We start from the raw sequence: 19,042 nt of genomic DNA on the forward strand, positions 1-19,042 counted from the left end.
AGCATAGTGACTTAGCTGCTGGTCCAAGTAGCTACCACCCTGACCAACACACTGATTTATTTCCCTCATTAAACTCTAACCTACAGAGTTGTTATTTGCTTAGTTGATGGGCACCTCTGGTGGAAAGAAGTAGGTCTTTCATGTCAACAACTATGTATGGAGTGTTTATTCTGTGCCAGGCATTGAGCACTTTACCTTCCCAGCCTTACCATTAGAAGTCACCAGAGGATAAAGCAAATAAATGCACAGCAAAGTTTTCAACCTACTAAGTGGACAGAGACAAGTGCCTTGGTGAATGACCTTTGGCAGATGTGCTAACTAGCCAATGACAGAAGAAGAATCACAGATTTAAGCATTTGGAATAAGCATAGAAACTCTGTCAAATCTTGTGGTATTCCATGGACTCCCAGGGCTTCCAAAAATGCTTGATTCTAATTTCATTTCTCAAAAAAATTGTAAACTAGTCCTTAAAAGTGCAAGTGATGTGATGAGCACTGGGTGTTACACACAACTAATGAATCCTCTGAACACTAATGATGTACTATATGTTGGCTAATTGAACACAATAAATAAAAAAAATACAAGTGCAATAAAGAACAGTGCTTACACTCAAAAATATTATATTTCAAGCTTTAACATACCAAAGACCACCAATGCACTAACTTACACAAATTAATTTGACTTTCTGCAGACCTTAGAATAAAAGTCTCCCATCAACACAATTTAATTGAGAAATACCCTGAGATTGCAGGCTGAGTTGCTCTAAACTGTTCTTATTTGCAACTGTTTGCCTGTATGAGTCAAGATTTTTCAATACTGTGCAACCAAAAAACTCACAGAATGAATTAGATGCTGCAGCCAACGTAAGTCTGTAACTGCCGTTCCATAAGCTTGATTTCAAAATTTTCTGTTCATCTTAGTACTTCCTTTAGATCCCACTGATTTATTTTTAACCATTACATCCTTGAACTTACAAAATTTTGCTTAATAAAATCCCGACTTTATCTGCCTTATTTGTAAGATCTTGTTTGAAAAAAGAAAAATAATTAATCTCCTTAAAAGATCTGAAAACTATAATCTAGATCAGCTTCCTTTCCAATATAGACATTTTCTTTTCCAGAACTCCTGACAAAAAAACAAAATTATCCAAACTCCCCTTGATCACTTTAACATAGGCAGCAGTGTGAAGAGCTGTCACGATCAACTGTGTTTTCTGAGCCAGTATTTACATAAGCTCGTGACCCTATATTTTCTCATTTACTCCCATCCCATCCTTGGAGGTAAAGAAGCTTAGTCTCAGAGGAGATAATAACTATTCAGGGTTACAGAATTTTATATAATACAGCTGGAATTGAAGCATAAGTCTGACTAAGAAGCTGATAGGTAGATGATAGAATGGTAGATATAAATATAGATTTAAACTAATTTATGTAGATTCTCAGGGACTTTATTAGCCCGTGTTCATAGAAATGTGTTTATATCCTGCATCTCCTATGAGGAAATGACCAGAACCTGATCTCAGTCTCGTCACTTTCCTGGAATATCGCTTTCTTTCTGGATTTTCATCTTTCTCAGAACACCCAATTTAGCCCAAATTCATTGAGGTTAATTTTTTAGTTGTTGCTTCCAGATATTTAAGCCCTATGAGGTTTCCAGCAAAGGTGGAGGGTCCGACGTGAAGTCAGACGGTCACATCTGCTCCTCCTGGAATAGGATCCTTCAGGAACATCTCTCAGGAATCATTGCAGTTTGGGTTCCCTAGGCAACAGACTCAGAGACAGGCACCGCAGGCAGGACGTTCAGCAGCTGTGGAAGAAGAGGAGAGGGAAGGCAGAGGGAGTGTGCAGGGGGGAAGCGGAGCTGCAGTGCAAACTCAGCAAAGGCCGTACCCACCCCACGGGGAGCTGTGCAGCTGGCACAGACGGTCAGAGTTGCTGGGTTGAGGTGGGACAGCCGATCTTTTATGCTCCCCCATCCCCGGACCGGTCACGGGGTGTGGTCTACCTCGGGAAGGAGTGAGTGTCCTTGGGTAAGGAAGCTCTCTTAAGGCAGGGTGACAATTGAGGGCTAGTGCTGGCAGCACTCCCACGAGCTGGAGGGCTAAGTCCCACACCTGGGGGCCCGGGTGGTGTGCACAGAGCTTATTACAGGAATACTTGGGGTTTCAGTAGAAACAGTCTTTAAAGAGAATGTAAGCATGGGGAGCAACCTGGGAGATCTTCCAGCCAGAAGCCTCTCATTTGACAGATTAGGAATCTGTGGCTTCAAGAGAGGAAATGATGGAATAATATGGATGATGTTTGCAGACACTCCAAACCTGTCCCAACCCTCTTTGCCCTCACTTTCCTGTACAATAAAAGAAGGAAAATGAAAAGACTCACGAACTCATATTCCTGGGAGACTCAATTCTGACCGAAGAGATAGAGATGGAGGCCCCACTGGGTAAGGCTTCCGGGAGGGTTTTTGTTTTTTTTGTTTTTTGGTTTTATTTTGTTTTTTTTAGAGAAGGAAGAGGGGCACAAAGGGAGAGAGAGACTCTTAGTCAGGCTCCATGCCCAGTGCACACGCTGAACCTGACACAGGGCTCCATCTCACAACCAACCCTGAGATCATGACCTGAGCCAAAATCAAGAGTCGGATGCTTAACTGACTGTGCCACCCAGGCACCTCTGGAAGGGTTTTTAATGGTATCCACCAAGCTGGCCCTCATCCCCTCGCCTTTCTGCCATTAATCTTTGCCCCTCGTGCTGCCCGGGGGTAGAGCAGTCACACTGCAGCCAGAAAGTGGACACCCATGCCGAGTGGCTGAGCATGAAGCTTGGAAGCAGGATGGCTTTAAACTCCTACCTCTGAATTTCCTATCATGTAGGGAAAATAAAGTCCTGTCTATTTCAGACAAGGAAGCAACATTTTCTGCTACTTGCAGTGAAACTAATTCCTAACTGATAAGGAAAGAGCTTATATTAGACTTAGGTCAGTATGTGCTCTGTGCCAGGCCCTCCACTCAGCATGTTACTTGCGTTTTCCTGGTTTTCTTTCCACAAGAAAATCATATGAGGAAATGTAGGGTTCTGACCCAATTTATCCAGACACGCTAATAGATGTAGAGAATTTAAGTGACTTGCCCAAACTCAGACTATAGAGTAGAGCCAGGAGGAGTTAGCCCAGGCCTGACTGCAGCCTAAATGTTAACCAGTAAAACAGAGACTGGGCTAAGCCTGTGTCCTTAACAACCATGCATTGCATTTTGAATTTTACCTAAGATGATGTTCCTATTTTTAAAAACCGATAATCTCATGGCCAAGGAACTCTGGTGGGGAAAAAAGAGCCCCTACAACTGTTTGCATTATGACAAATGCTTAGCTTTGTTAAACTGATCTGCCTTGAATCCTTGAAAACCAAGTTTTTCTAAACATTTAAGCATTGTGACAAAATTGTTCTTAAATAATTTGTTGTTCCAAATGTAGTATCACAGTTCTTAAATCTTAATCAAAAGACAGAACATAAAAATATATAGCAAACACAAAATACTACTACACTTAGCCTTGCTTAAAACATCAGTGAAATAGATTTAATTTATTTGAAAAAAAATAGCTCTGTTCTTGTTTTTATAGCTCCACGGTTATGGTAGAATATATTAATTTTAATGCCTTCTTTTGTTTAACTAATATATATTTTGATATATTTGGGGATTATAATATTGCAATATCAGACAGTCAAAGAATCTACCGGTTTAGACCAGCCAAAGTTAGAGAGTCTTAGCAACTATTTGATTTTTTTTTTAATTTTATTTTATTATATTGTGTTAATCACCATACAGTACATCCCCAGATTCCGATGTAAAGTTTTGCTTCATTAGTTGCGTATAACACCCAGTGCACCATGCAATACGTGCCCTCCCTACTACCCATCACCAGGCTATCCCCTTCCCCCACCCCCTCCCCTCTGAAGTCCTCAGTTTGCCTCTCACAGTCCATAGTCTCTCATGTTTCATTCCCCCCTCTGATTACCCCCCTTTTCTTTATCCCTTTCTTCCCCTACCGATCCTCCTAGTTCTTATGTTCCATAGATGAGAGAAATCATATGATAATTGTCTTTCTCTGCTTGACTTATTTCACTTAGCATTATCTCCTCCAGTGCCGTCCATGTTGCAGCAAATGTTGAGAATTCGTTCTTTCTGATAGCTGAGTAATATTCCATTGTATATATGGACCACAGCTTCTTAATCCAGTCATCTGTTGAAGGGCATCTCGGCTCCTTCCATGATTTGGCTATTGTGGACAATGCAGCTATGAACATTGGGGTGCATATGGCCCTTCTCTTTACTACGTCTGTATCTTTGGGGTAAACACCCAGTAGTGCAATGGCTGGGTCATAGGGTAGTTCAATTTTTAACTTTTTAAGGGACCTCCACACTGTTTTCCAGAGTGGCTGTACCAACTTGCATTCCCACCAACAATGTAGGAGGGATCCCCTTTCTCCACATCCTCTCCAACAATTGTTGTTTCTTGCCTTGTCTATCTTTGCCATTCTAACTGGCGTAAGGTGGTATCTCAGTGTGGTTTTGATTTGAATTTCCCTGATGGCTAATGATTTTGAACATTTTTTCATGTGTCTGTTAGCCATTTGTATGTCTTCATTGGAAAAGTGTCTGTTCATATCTTCTGCCCATTTTATGATTTGTTTATTTGTTTCTCGTGTATTGAGTTTGAGAAGTTCTTTGTAGATCTTGGATACCAGTCCTTTATCTGTGGTGTCCTTTGCAAATATATTCTCCCATTCCGTGGGCTGTCTCTTAGTTTTTTTGACTGTTTCCTTGGCTGTGCAGAAGCTCTTTATCCTGATAAAGTCCCATAAGTTCATTTTATCTTTTATTTCTCTTGCCTTTGGAGATGTGTCGTGAAAAAGGTTGCTCTGGCCGATGTCATAGAAGTTGTTGCCTATGTTCTCCTCTAGAATTTTGATGGATTCCTGTCTCACATTGAGGTCTTTCATCCATTTGGAGTTTATTTTTGTGTATGGTGTGAGAGAGTGGTCAAGTTTCATTCTTTTGCATGTAGCTGTCCAATTTTCCCAGCACCATTTATTGAAGAGACTGTCTTTTTTCCACCGGATGTTTTTTCCTGCTTTATCAAAGATTAGTTGCCCAAAGAGCCGAGGGTCCATTTCTGGGTTCTCTATTCTGTTCCATTGGTCGATGTGTCTGTTTTTGTGCCAGTACCATGCTGTCTTTGTGATCACAGCTTTGTAGTACAGCTCGAAATCCGGCATTGTGATGCCCCCAGCTTTGTTTTTCCTTTTCAACAGTTCCTTGGAGATTCGGGGCCTTTTCTGGTTCCATACAAATTTAAGGACTATTTGTTCCAGTTCTTTGAAAAATGTCCTCGGTATTTTGATCGGGATAGCATTGAAAGTGTAGATTGCTCTGGGTAGTATGGACATTTTAACTATGTTAATTCTTCCAATCCATGAGCATGGAATATTTTTCCATCTTTTTATGTCTTCCTCAATATCTTTCAAAAGTGATCTATAGTTTCTAGCATATAGGTCCTTTACGTCTCTGGTTAAGTTAATTCCAAGGTAACGCATGGTTTTTGGTGTTATTGTAAATGGGATGGATTCCCTAATTTCTCTTTCTTCAGTCTCGTTATTCGTGTATAGAAATGCAACTGATTTCTGGGCATTGATTTTGTATCCTGCCACCTTACTGAATTGTTCTATAACTTCTAATAGTTTGGGAGTGGATTCCTTTGGGTTTTCCATATAGAGTATCATGTCATCTGCAAAGAGAGACAGTTTGACTTCTTCTTTGCCGATTTGGATACCTTTGATCCCTTTTTGTCTTCTGATTGCTGTTGCAAGGACTTCTAGTACTATGTTGAATAATAGTGGCGAGAGTGGGCATCCTTGTCGTGTTCCTGATCTTAAGGGAAAGGCTTCCAGCTTTTCCCCATTGAGAATAATGCTTGCAGTAGGCTTTTCATAGATGGCTTTTATGAGATTGAGAAATGTACCCTCTATTCCTACACTCTGAAGGGTTTTAATCAGGAAAGGATGCTGTATTTTGTCAAATGCTTTTTCTGCATCAATTGAGAGGATCATATGGTTCTTGAGTCTTTTCTTGTTGATATGATGTATCACATTGATTGATTTGCGAGTGTTGAACCATGCTTGCATCCCAGGTATGAATCCCACTTGGTCATGATGGATAATCCTTTTAATGTACTGTTGGATTCTATTAGCAAGGATCTTGTTGAGGATTTTGGCATCCATATTCATTAGAGAAATCGGTCTGTAATTCTCCTTTTTGAGGGGGTCTTTGCCTGGTTTGGGGATCAAGGTAATATTAGCCTCATAGAATGAGTTTGGTAGCTTTCCTTCTGTTTCTATTTTTTGAAATAGCTTTAGGAGAATAGGTATTATTTCTTCTTTGAATGTTTGGTAGAATTCCCCAGGAAAACCGTCTGGGCCTGGAGTTTTATTATTTGGAAGGTTGTTTATCACTGACTCAATTTCTTCATAGTTAATTGGCCTATTTAAGAAATCTATTTCTTCCTGTTTCAGTCTTGGTAGTTTATAGGTTTCCAGGAAGGCCTCCATCTCTTCCAGATTGTTTAGTTTTTTGGCATATAGCTGTTGATAAAAGTTTCTAATAATCCTTGCAATTTCAATGGTGCTGGTCGTGACCTCTCCCTTTTCAGTCATAATTTTAATAATCTCAGTCCTTTCTCTTTGTTTTTGGACAAGTTTTGCCAGTGGTCTATCAATTTTATGGATTCTCTCAAAGAACCAGCTTCTAGTCCTGTTGATCTGCTCTACTGTGGTTCTGGTCTCTAATTCATTGATTTCTGCTCTAATCTTGGTCAACTCCTTCCTTGTCAGTGGGTTAGGCCTGTCCCTCTGTTGCTGTTCCAGTTTCTTGAGGTGAGAATATAGAAACTGCATTTTAGATTTTTCTATTCTTTTGAGTGAGGCTTGGATGGCTATGTATTTCCCCCTTAGGACTGCCTTTGCAGTATCCCATAGGTTTTGGACCGTTGTGTATTCATTCTCGTTGGTCTCCATAAATTGTTTAATTTGTTTTTTGATTTCCTGGTTTATCGAGTCATTCTTGAGCAGGATGGTTCTTAGCCTCCAAGTGTTTGAGTTTCTTCCAGGTTTTTCCTTGTGGTTGAGTTCCAATTTCAGAGCGTTGTGGTCTGAGAATATGCAGGGGATAATTTCAATCTTTTGGTATTGGCTGAGACCTGTTTTGTGTCCCAGAGCATGATCTATTCTTGAGAATGTTCCATGGGCATTTGAATAGAATGAGTATTCTTTGGTTCTGGGGTGTAGTGTTCTATATATATCTATGAGGTCCAACTCGTCGAGTATGGCATTCAAAGCCTTTGATTCTTTGCTTAGTTTTTGCCAGGGTGTTCTGTCTATTTCTGATAGTGGGGTGTTGAGGTCCCCTACTATTACTGTGTTCTTATCTATATGTCTCTTTATTTTGGTTAAGAGTTGGCTTGTGTATCTTGCTGCTCCCCTGTTGGGGGCATATATATTAATAATTGTCATATCCACTTGTTGAATACTTCCTTTAAGAATAATATAGTGCCCTTCTGTATCTCTCTCTATGGCCTCTAGTTTAAAATCCAGTCTATCTGATATGAGAATTGCTACTCCAGCTTTCTTTTGAGGTCCATTTGCGTGGAAGATGGTACTCCATCCCCTTACTCTAAGTCTGAATGCATCTTTGGGTTCAAAATGAGTCTCTTGTAGACAGCAAATGGATGGGTCATGTCTTTTTATCCAATCTGCAACCCTGTGGCGTTTTATGGGAGAGTTTAAGCCATTTAGATTGATAGAGATTATTGACAGATATGATTTTAATGATGCCATTTCTCTTTAAAGTCTTTGTATCGGTTGTGACTTGCTGCTCTGTATCACTCTTGGGGCCTTTTTACCTTTATAGAGCCCCCCTTAATATCTCCTGTAGGGCTGGTTTCGTGGTTACGAAATTGGTTAATGATTGGCGATTTTGGAACGTCTTTATTTCTCCATCAATTCTGAATGACAGCTTTGCTGGATAAAGGATCCTTGGCTGCATGTTTTTCTCTGAAAGAGCTTTAAAAATGCCCCCCCAAGCCTTTCTCTCATTCCAGGTCTCTGTAGACAGGTCTGACGTAATCCTGATACCTTTGCCTTGGTACGTGAGAAATTTCTTTGCCCTGGCCGCTTTCAATACTGTATCCTTGGATCTAATATTTGCGAATTGCACTATGACATGCCGTGGCGTAGGTTTGTCCTGGTTGAGCTTGGATGGGGTCCTCTCTGCCTCTTGGACACGAATGCTTGTTTCCCTTGCTAGATTAGGGAAGTTTTCAGCTACAATTTGTTCAAATATCTCTTCTAGACCTCTGTTTTTCTCCACCCCTTCAGGGATGCCGATGATTCTGACATTGGATCGTTTCATAGAGTCAGTAATCTCCCGTAATCTACATTCGTGGGCGTGGATTTTTTTAAGACCAGCTTCTATTTTCGTTTTTTCTTCTACTAACCCATCCTCCAATTCGCTAACGCGTTCCTCTGCCTCGGTGACCCTGGCCGTCAGAGCCTCTAGTTTTGACTGTATTTGGCCCATAGAATTTTTAATTTCTGTCAGATTCGCTCTCATTTCTGCCCTTAGGGATTCTATATTCTCAGCAACGCTTTCTCTGATGCTTTTTTCAAGTTTACTCATCATCTTGACCATTGTTGCTCTGAATTCCATTTCTGATAATTGGGATACATCCATATGTATTAATTCTGTGGCCGAGGCCAATTCTGTGGCAGAGGCCACAGACTCATTATCTTTTCTTTGCTGGGGGGGACTTCTCCTTCTCGTCATTCTGATGAAGAGAGATTGCAGGGTTGTCCAGAGCCCAAGTGTTGACTGGGACCCAGGCCGTGCGCCCTTGTTTTATAGAGATCTTAGGGATGTGGGCTTCTTCCTTAAAGAGTTTATTTATTTATTTGAGAGAGAGAGAGACAGTCAGCAAGAAAGGGAACCCAAGCAGAGGAGTGGGAGAGGAAGAAGCAGGTTCCCGGTGGAGAAGCCCGATGAAGGACTCCTTACGGAGCGTTGTGATCACACCCTAATCCGAAGACAGGTGCTTGGTGACTGCGCCACTCAGGCGCTCCGGGTTGTGGGCTTCTTGATTTTTCAGCCTGCCTTCTGGGGGAGGGGCCTGCCTGCCGGTACTCAGAAAACCCTGTTTGGGTAGAGTCTCTGTGTCCCTTGCGAGGGGGGATGGGGATGGGCACCCTGTGAGCCGGTATTTCCGGGCTTTTGTTCTCTGGCGGCTTTCCCTGGCGGTTTGCTATGCCTCTTCTGAGAGAGCAGCAGCGGCTGAAATTCAGCCTCTGTCTCAGAACAGAGGGATCGCGGATCGTTCTCCACTGATGTTCTGGCCACTTTAACTCTGTTTCTGTTGGTGCTGCTCAACCCTGCAGCATCCCGGGCTGTGCGCCCCACACCCGGCGTCCCAGCCCTCACTTCCAGGGCCGGCACGTCTCTGTCCTTTGTGTTTCCAACCCCGCCAGCCGCCAGCCGCCAGCCGCCCCGCGCGGGCTCCCGGAGCTCCCCGTCTCAGTCTGGTGTCTCACGGGTGCTGACCGCGAGTCCGCCTGCTCCCCCGTGCAGGTGGCCCTCCAGCCGCCAGCCGCCCCGCGGACGCTCCCGGAGCTCCCGGTCTCAGCCTCGATCCAGTGAGCACACCGGAGCTCCGGAGCTCCGTGAGATGCTTGGTGGTGCACGCTCCCGGCTCACGGACTCAGTCTGCCGTTTCCAGAGTGCGGGTCCGCGGTCCGCCCGCTCCCCGGTGCAGGTGGCCCGCCAGCCGCCCTGCGCGCGCGCTCCTGGAGCTCGCGTTCTAAGTCTGTTGTCTCGCGGGTGCCGTCCGCGAGTCCGCCTGCTCCCCCGTGCAGGTGGCCCGCCAACCGCCAGCCGTCCCGCGTGCGCTCCCGGAGCTCCCTTCTCAGCCTGCTGTCTCAAGCGTGCGGGTCCGCGGTCTGTCCGCTCCCCCTTGCAGGTGGCTACCGCTTCCCGGCGCCCTGACACGGCGGCTCCCTCCCCCTTCTGTTTAGCTTCCGATATCTGTGCGCGGTTTCACGGCTCCCCGCTTCGTACCTCGATACTCAGCGCTGGAGATGTTCATTTGTAGAGATCCAGATGTATCTTCCTGCGTCTCAGGCTGATTCCGTGGATATTTCCTGCTGGTCTGGTACCTATCCAGCTCAACTCAGGGGACCGGCTGAAAAAGGTGTCCCCTACTCCTCCGCCATCTTCTCAACCCCCCCAACTATTTGATTTTTGATTGGGTTTTTGGTAAGGACTTTTCATATGTTTTTTCCTTCAAGCTGATCTGAGCCTAGTCATTAAACTGAGTTTCTTTCTTAAGTTAAATATTACTTGTTACAACAATGAAACATCCTAAGTTTTGCCTTTTGCTTAAGGTTTAGTATTTCTAAAAATCTGCCAAGGAACAGCAGACGTGCATATCACCCTTGTCTTCTGTTCATGCACATGCTTCATTGTCCCATCAGACCTCACTTAGAAAACACAAGTTCAAATATAAAATTAAGATCTTCAAGGGGTGCCTGGGTGGCTCGGTGGGTAGGCATCCGGCTCTTGATTTTGGCTCAGGTCATGATCTCAGTGTTGTGAAATCAAGCTCTGTGTCAGGCTCTGCGTTGGGCATGGAGCCTGCTTAGGATTCTCTCTCTCCCTCTCCTTCTGCTCCCCACCCCCACTCTCTCTCTTTCAAAAAAAAAAAAATTAAGAGCTTCAAGACAGTGATGCAGAGCATTCAACCAAGTGTGATGCCCTGGCTATCTGCTTTGGGGCTCATACCCGTGGAGCCCTGCCTGGAAATGGAATGTAGAAACTGGACTTTTTTTAAATGATGAAACTCTAACAGCAGTCTACATACAAAATGTGAAGTACATCAAAAGTTTTCCTTGACCTAAGAAATACTTTTATCCTTCTTACCAAGTTTTATCTTTGGCTTCTAATGACCACTTCTTAAAATCGTTATCCGAAAATGTTGAGCCGCCCTGTTTCACCAGAACTGAAAATGCACCCTTTGATTCAGTGGGTTCATTCTGTTACCTAAGCTTCCTTTGAGAGGATTAATCAGACAGCGTGAGGCTGAGAGTTCACTAGTAAATGAGTTGAGTCTCCTTTAGCAGAATTATAAATGGATTTGAAAGCTCTTGAAAGGGAGAGAAAAAAAAAATCTTGTGATCCAAAGGGATGCGTCAGGAGAGATGAATAAATCTGAGACAGTGAAAATACTCAACTCTGTGGATGTTATGGAATCCATGAGGTTGGGACAGACTCTCTGATACTCATGATGACCATGGAGGACTAAGAGCATCTATTACTACTCCTGCCTCCTTCTGCAGAGCCATGTGTCATAGGCAATCTAATGACATCCCAAAGCACCATGGAGGATGAAGGCCAGAGGAGAGGACAGGGAAGTGGGACGTCAGTTAGTCTTGGTAAAGTGCTGAAATAGCCCTGAACCTTCAGTTCACAAAGGCTGATGCTTTCAAGCACAGGGATCTTTCTGGCCTTAGGCACCCCTGTGGGTCATAGGTGTGCGAGCTCTGGGAGAATGGGAGCAGCGGGTCTGCGTGCTGTTATTGCCTGAAGATTATTTACTGGATTATTCCTAAGACTCCATGGACCACTGTGCTTAGATTCGGTAGAAATTTGTGTTTCTCACATGAAGTCAACTTCAGCTAGCCTGTCTAGCCTTGAAGGATGTATTAGTCATGTATTACCCAAGCAAAATGAGAAAGAAGTCCTGAAATGAGGGCCTTGGGCCTCTCTTCATGGAGATGTGTTATTATACAGAAGAAAGGAGACCTTTCCAGTGTTCTTGTTGGACAGCCAAGACATTATTTTTTAAAAGAATGTATGTTTCCTTAAGAAACATGGAAGTGTACGTAATAGAATGAAATAAAAATAAATTCTTATCCCACCATACTTGACTTATTCCTTAGAGTCAACCACTGGTAACAGCAGGTTTTGGTTTGCACACAGATGAAATCATACCTTGCCAATCTTGCGACTTTCTTTATTCATTAGTGGAATGTCATTCCTCCTAGTGATTGCACAGTGAGTCTGTGAATTGACTAAACAACTTCCTTGATCTGTCCTTTTCTCTCTGGATAAACCTTTCACTGCTGCGACGAACACCCTTGACTTCTATCACTAAGGTTAAGGTAAGGTTCATTTTTATGACTGAGTTGATTCTCTCTCAGGATCGAGATGATCTCTCTGCCACTTGGTCCCAAATTTTCTCCCTAACAGTGTTGACCTCTGTCATATCTGTTAATTAGTAAGCATGCATTAAGAGCGTTTACTAGGGCCAAAGTCCTGCTACTATTCATTGGGAAAGGTTAATGGTGGTAATTGCCACATCTGAACAACCACTCTGTGCCAGATACCTCAGTAGAGGTTTTTGGTTTTGTTTTGTTTTTTTAATTTTATTTATTTGACACAGAGAGACACAGTGAGAGAAGGAACACAAGCAGGGGGAGAGGGAGAGGGAGAAGCAGGCTTCCCGCTGAGCAGGGAGCCTGATGTGGGGCTCGATCCCAGGATCATGACCTGACCTGAAGACAGACACTTAACGACTGAGCCACCCAGGCACCCCTTAGTAAAGGTTTTAATATTATTCTCTGATAAACCTCTCTGTGTAGAGTAGAGACCGAGGAGGACTTGGGTGAGCTGTAGGGGTTGGAGCCGAGACCTGCATCCCTGGGGATCTGATGCCCAAGCCGTGTGAAACAGAATCCCCCAGACTGTGCTTAGTGTCACCTCCACCGCGGGTGTGAGCCCTCAACGGCATGACTTATGACTCCTCCTTCACACGCTGAGCTGGCCAGCAGTGGCCGGTCACTGAACAGAGGACCAGAGTGCCCTCCAGGACATTGCAGCTTGGTTGAGGAGCTTGTAAAATCCGTAGTCTCGAAAGCATAGAGCTGTGAGGACCTTAGTAGTTACTGCATGAGTGGAATGTCTTTGAACCAGGTCCAGAGAGGCAGTAAAGGAAAAGTCACAGAACCACTTGCTGACCTAGCAGGATCTAGAGTTTTTTATGCTAAACTGACAAGACAGAAATTGTTTAGGGAAATAGTAAAACGAAGTCTGGATTTAGTGTTGAACTGATCAGAAGTGGTGTGAGGGAATAATCTGAAGGAGAAGAGGCTCTTTCAGGAAAGGTTTGTGTGTGGGGGAAGGAGAACTGAACCGGCATTACAGAAATGTCTGTGAGAGAAGGTTGGAATGAGAGAAGCATAGCACGGTGGGGCAACGGCAAGACCTTTAGAATTCATCCAGCTTGTGATAGGAGGTGAAAACAGCAATCATAACTGCCATTTGTCAAGCACTTACTGTATTCTCGACCCCATGCCAAGTGCTCAACATACGAGCTCTGTCTTAACCCTCACCAAGTACATTGCAAGGTAGGTATTATTATCCCCACTTTTCAGATGAAGAAACTGAGTCACAGAAAGCTTCAGTAACTTTCTCAAGGAAATACTGGACTTCCATGAGCTAGAACTTTTACATACACTCTCTGTAGAAATCAGTAGCTCAAGAGGCTGGCAATTCTCACTGTATTACAGCCCCGTGAGAGAATATTAAAATGGAGTCCTGCTGGAATTCTCCCGAGTTCGCACCTCAGATAGGGTCGGTAAATAAATGCATTGCCTGATAACGTAGAGAGTGGATGCTTGAGGGAGTTTTGTTAAAGAGAATTCTGTGCCTGTAGGTTAGGGGTTAGTAGAGTGGGCTCTAAACGAAAGCACCAGGTTCAGCTCTGCTACTCACACTATGAGGTCTCGGGAAACTTCATTTTTCTATGCCTGATCTATGAAATGGTGATAAAAGAACTAACACCATAGCGTGGTTGTGATTCTTAAAACGAGAGATAACCGCTGTGAGGTACAAGATCTGGGAAGAGTGTGCAAACGATAGATCGGCTGTCACTTTATTAAGCAAAATTCCTCATAACTCACCATATACACAAGACTATCAGAAGTCTCTGGATAGTTTTTTCCTTCAGGGAGTGAGTGAAACAGCACAAGCCCAGAGGGAGCAAAACTGAGGCAAACATTGGAACTTCACCATTCTGGAATTCAATACACCACTTGCTGTTGGATGGGGGTTTACTTGCTGGGAGGACCCACTTATACAACCCCTGGGAGTGAGCCCCTTCTTAAATTCCGCACCCTCGGCACTTCTAGTCCCGGCCCTTCCCAGCAGGCTGGAACAGACAACTCCTTTAGAAAAGCTCGGGAATTATTCAGAGCTGCTTTCTCTTTGTGCTTTATGTGCCCAAATTCAAAATCTCAAATCCAAATTCTAAAGCTCCAATCAAAGCCTTATTTAACAGTGTTTCCCCTGCCTCTGTCCTTATACTTCATAGCCCTGTGTTTCGTGAAGTGGTTCCCCAGACCCAGTGCACCTGGTCGGACGATCCCGGCTCCAGAGAGCAGAGCTGCGCCCAGGTGGCCCCCTCTAAGTACTTCCGTTCCAGTTCAGGCAGTGACAGAGCTCATCACACTGCCAGGAATGAGGGTTTACAATAATCTCAACTTTTGCTTTGTCCCCGGAGTCTTCTGGCCCTTTTCCATTGGCGCTTTGTGCTGGGATCTCACCGACTCATTTTGACTCTGCTCATTTCCTCAGACAACTTATCCATTGCTCTTTACATAACAGCAGTCAGTATTCTTTCTTTGCTTTTACCTTTCTCCTTTAAGCTTTAAACAGATGCTCTTGACCTCTGTCTCAAGTTTGTCCAGAGCTTCTGCTCTTAGTTATATTTGTGTTTTATACTTTTATTTCTTTACCAAATGGATCATTGCATTCTTGAGCAGCTGTACCTAGGGTTGAGTGCTCTGGCTTTGTGTTAGTTGGGTATTTGTATTCGCATCCGCACTGGGTGGGTCCATGGCGCTGGCTGATGGGCTGGTCTCATTGTGACCAGCCCTCAGCTGGTCACACCCCCAGGAAACTCAAGCGCTTCCCCAATAAACAGATCCAAAAGAGATTCCCCCCACGAAAGACCTTTCTGAAAAAGACATTCTCAAGTTTCTCGGTTTCAAAAAAAACAAGATGTAACATTCACAAGAAAATTACTGTTTGAGTTCTTCTTATCAGATACAAGTGTTACTTATTAAAATTTTTAAGGCAATTATGTTTTCAAAGTTATCTATCTTTGGGTTACTGTGATTACCTATGTATAGGTACATATTTTATTAAGTAAATCTTTAGAACAGTTCCTGTGCTGGAAATCACCCCATCCTCATTCACAAGGGAGTAGAAAATCGAACCCTAGAATGTATTTACTGTAGGACCCAGCATGATGGGATAGACCGTTACGGTGAGCTCATTGGCTTTAGCTTCAGCCAAAGATCAGGCTTTCTGTTTCTCTGTGTTTGTAAATCTGTGTCCAAGGACTTCTTGGACTTGAGGAGAATAAAGGAAAATATTTGCAGGTGGTGGGGTCATGATAGTGGCGGTGGTGTTAGTAGAGAGTGGGCCCCGTGGGAGGGGCTGTCTCTTCCCTGGAGGTCTACTTACTTTGCAGCAAGCGGTGGCCAGGTGCTGTGCTTGACTGGAGCCCTGCTGCACTGGTTTCTATTACTTCTTTTCTAGGTTAACGCCAGATTTTTACAAGCACAGTGCAGTGTTTGATCGAAAGGTCTCATCGTTTATAACAAAGGGCATAGCATTTTAAAGCAATCTTCCCAATTTAATTTGTTGTGAAACCCTTTAACTGGAAAAAGAATAAAAAGCCTACATTTCAGCATGTGTCACAGGAAAGGTGAAAGATGGGAATCTCCAGGTAAATGACTGTTGGGGGGTAGTATATACAAAAAAAGTCCTGCAGGAAGGGTGCTGAGCTAAAAAAGCTAACTTGCAAGGATTTGTCTCTTTTTCACTCCAGCACATCCTTGTGAGCTCTACTGCCGACCCATAGATGGCCAGTTTTCCGAGAAAATGCTGGATGCTGTCATTGATGGTACCCCTTGCTTTGAAGGTGGCAACAGCAGAAATGTCTGTATTAATGGCATATGTAAGGTATTGGGTATGTTTCCTTAATCTACAATTTTATAAAATCATGATTTTTATTAACTCAGGAAGTCAGATGTTGTAGGCTTTTGCTTTTGTGACATTGGCACGTTATCTGGTTTTTATATGTGATCTGAGAAACAGGACTTCACAGTGTTGATCAGAGTCAACAGTTTGGAATTGAATGCTTTCCCTCCTGCTGTGGTCTTTCTTTCTTGACTTATTATGTGCTCTGTGATACCATCTTAAGCATAGAACAGGGTCACATTGAAGAAGAACCAAATCAAAGGAGGAATTATTAGGAAGAGACGACTGATTATTTTTTGTGGTGTTAAATTTTTCATCGGTTAGTTGCCAGCAGAGTACTTAAACTTGAGAAAAAGCTGAAATTAACAGTAGTTTGCATAGTGTTTCGTGCAAAGCATTTTTAACATGTAATTTTCCATTGGTTACCAACACGATCCACCTTAGGAAGAGGGATGGCATGACAGGTGGTCGTACACCAGGTCTTCTGATCTCTGTTTAACTTTTCCACACTGAATCCGTTAATCAATTCCACCTTTTTAGAAGTGACTGAGACCTGATTTGTCAGTGTTTTTATATGGCAGCCATTGAAGAATTCCTTTCCGGTGCTTGCAGTTTGGTCTGAGAGGAAGTGATAAAGAAGTTTTGTGATCCAACAGCCAAGCATAAATCTCAGTTTAAAGAAAAGGTGTTTTTGATCAACGAAGGAAAAATTATTTAGCAACTTCTTATTAGCTGTTAGGAAAGCATAATGGTCAGGACTCAGGCTCTAGAATATGAACTTAAGACCGTTGTGTACCAAGTGTATAACTCTGTACATTTTGCTGAGACTCAGTTTCTTTTTCTTAAAATTGGTATGTTAGTGTATCTTCCTAGTTAGTGTCAAAAAGGTTAAATAAAGGTATACAGGTTAAGCCCCAAACAGAGCCCCTGGCACACAATAAACTTCTAATGCATTTTATTTCCTTTCGTAAATGTTTATCATAACTTTTTTTCCCACTGAACTAAACTGCTGCCATGGAAAGTCCTGCCCATAAAGGTTCAGTGCCCTGGAAAGATACATTTATCATCTTGAATTTGCCTATCGACTTATTCCAGTGGTGACCAAAGCATAGGAGGCAACATGACAATTCCCGGGAATGAGTGAGTTAAAAGCAAGTCCTAATCATACTCTATATTTGTAAGAACTCAGACAAAATTCTCTTTCAGACTCATTACTAGTCATCACTGTAGCTACAAAGAGCCAAAAGTAATTAATATATATTTAGGTTAGATCTGTTCTCCAGAGTGGGAAGATGTTTATCTAGCTAATTCAGGCCAAAGCAGCCCCATCACTGTCCAGAGCAGTGGTTCTCAGGCCTGGCTGACTGTTAGAATCATCTGAAGAGCTTTTAAAAACTAGTGATGTCTGAACTCTATCTCAAACCTGTTGATTCAGAACCTCTGGGATTCAGGGCCTGGGCACTGACATTTTAAAAACTTCCCAGGTAATTGCCATATGCAGCTAGGGTTGAAGACCTTAATCGCTGAGAAATGAATGTTATGCTAAAATTATCTCTTAGTCCTAAACACCTTTGCAAGCATGGAGATGGTATCTTTAGCATATGACGGAGAACATGGGTGTTTTGAACAAAACATAAGGGGTCTTGGGTGCCTCTCTTGAAACCAATTAAATCAGCTTAATAGAATGAGCTGGAATCTCTCAGCTTGACTTCCTCTTCTTGGAAACTAGTTAGGGCTTTTTAGAAGCTATAATTACCCACTTTCTCTCTTTACCACACTGAGCACATTTTTAAGGGGAAAAATTATGTCAAATCAAATTTACCTTAATAGCCTAAATACAGTTTACCCTCCAAGGATCCAGGTTGTGGTTATTTTCAGCTTTATTAGTCTTCTTACTCATTTACTACAGGTTTTTCAAAGGGCATTGAACATATATTTAAATAAAAAGATACACCATCAGAAAAAAAAATATGTAGTGTCTAATCCATCTTCTTTGTGAATATGAAAATATGTTTGCTTATCTTCACATAAACATTCTTTGATTTTGCTTTTATTCATATATTCAGCAGTCTGTTTTGAAATGATGATATTTGCCACCATTTTGGCCTGTTAGATTTGCAGATTCTGTTGTCGAGAGAGTCACCAGGCCTTGATCAGAACTGAATTTGTTCTAGGAGGTGACTGTCTATTCATGCCCTTCTCCATTTTTTAAAAAGTTGTACTAAACTCTTAAGCTTGTTTGTCAAAGATATGAATTTAAACTTAGAGTTTTAATGCCATCTCCCGGTTTTAAATCACAAGCATGACATGGAACAAGCTTGTAAACTTATGGGCAGGTGCTCCCACGCCTGCCCCCAGCCCTTTCTCCTGGGAGCCAGCTCTTGACTTCAGGTTCTCCTCTCTCTCCTTTTCTTCCTGCCAGCATGGCTCTGGCTTCACTTCCTTCCCAAGAGGACGGGATGCCCTGATCCGTCACATCAACTGTCCCCAGACTTCTCTTAGCCTTCTATCCACCTCTCACCCCAGGACCCTGGACCCATCAACCCTTTTTTGCTTTTATGCTCCGCCTACTGTATACATCTTAAAATAAAAATTCAACTTTGTGAATCCCAGTTGAGTCTGCCACCTCGCCTGACAGTCTTCCTACCTGTCCTATGTGAGCCCCCCCTCTCTCATTTCTCTCCGAAGCTGTCCTGAACCTTCTTTGCTGTCCCTCCAGGCCATTTTGGCCATTTCAGTGATTTGCTGAACATCCCTTTTATTATTTTATCTGGGCCACATCTCTCTCCAGAATGCCAGATCCTAACCCTCAAAGTTATTGCGAGGACGGCATTATTGCTGCTGTCTCTTTTTATCAAATGGCGTATCATTTACCTGTTCTTTTCAGGTAAGCATAACTCT

General features: G+C 43.0%; 1 protein-coding gene across 7 annotated transcripts in view; it reads left to right on the forward strand.

The window, feature by feature from the left end:
* ADAMTS12 (ADAM metallopeptidase with thrombospondin type 1 motif 12) overlaps nucleotides 1-19,042 on the forward strand; it is a 310,364-nt gene that overhangs the window by 219,017 nt on the left and 72,305 nt on the right. For all 7 annotated transcript variants that reach the window (XM_034657042.1, XM_034657036.1, XM_034657041.1 and 4 more), the window contains one exon: nucleotides 15,990-16,123. In XM_034657042.1, coding sequence (XP_034512933.1) covers nucleotides 15,990-16,123 — 134 coding nt within the window. The remainder of the gene's footprint in view (nucleotides 1-15,989; nucleotides 16,124-19,042) is intronic.

The sequence above is a fragment of the Ailuropoda melanoleuca genome, chromosome 3, assembly GCF_002007445.2.
Source record: "Ailuropoda melanoleuca isolate Jingjing chromosome 3, ASM200744v2, whole genome shotgun sequence".
Taxonomy (NCBI): Eukaryota; Metazoa; Chordata; class Mammalia; order Carnivora; family Ursidae; genus Ailuropoda; species Ailuropoda melanoleuca.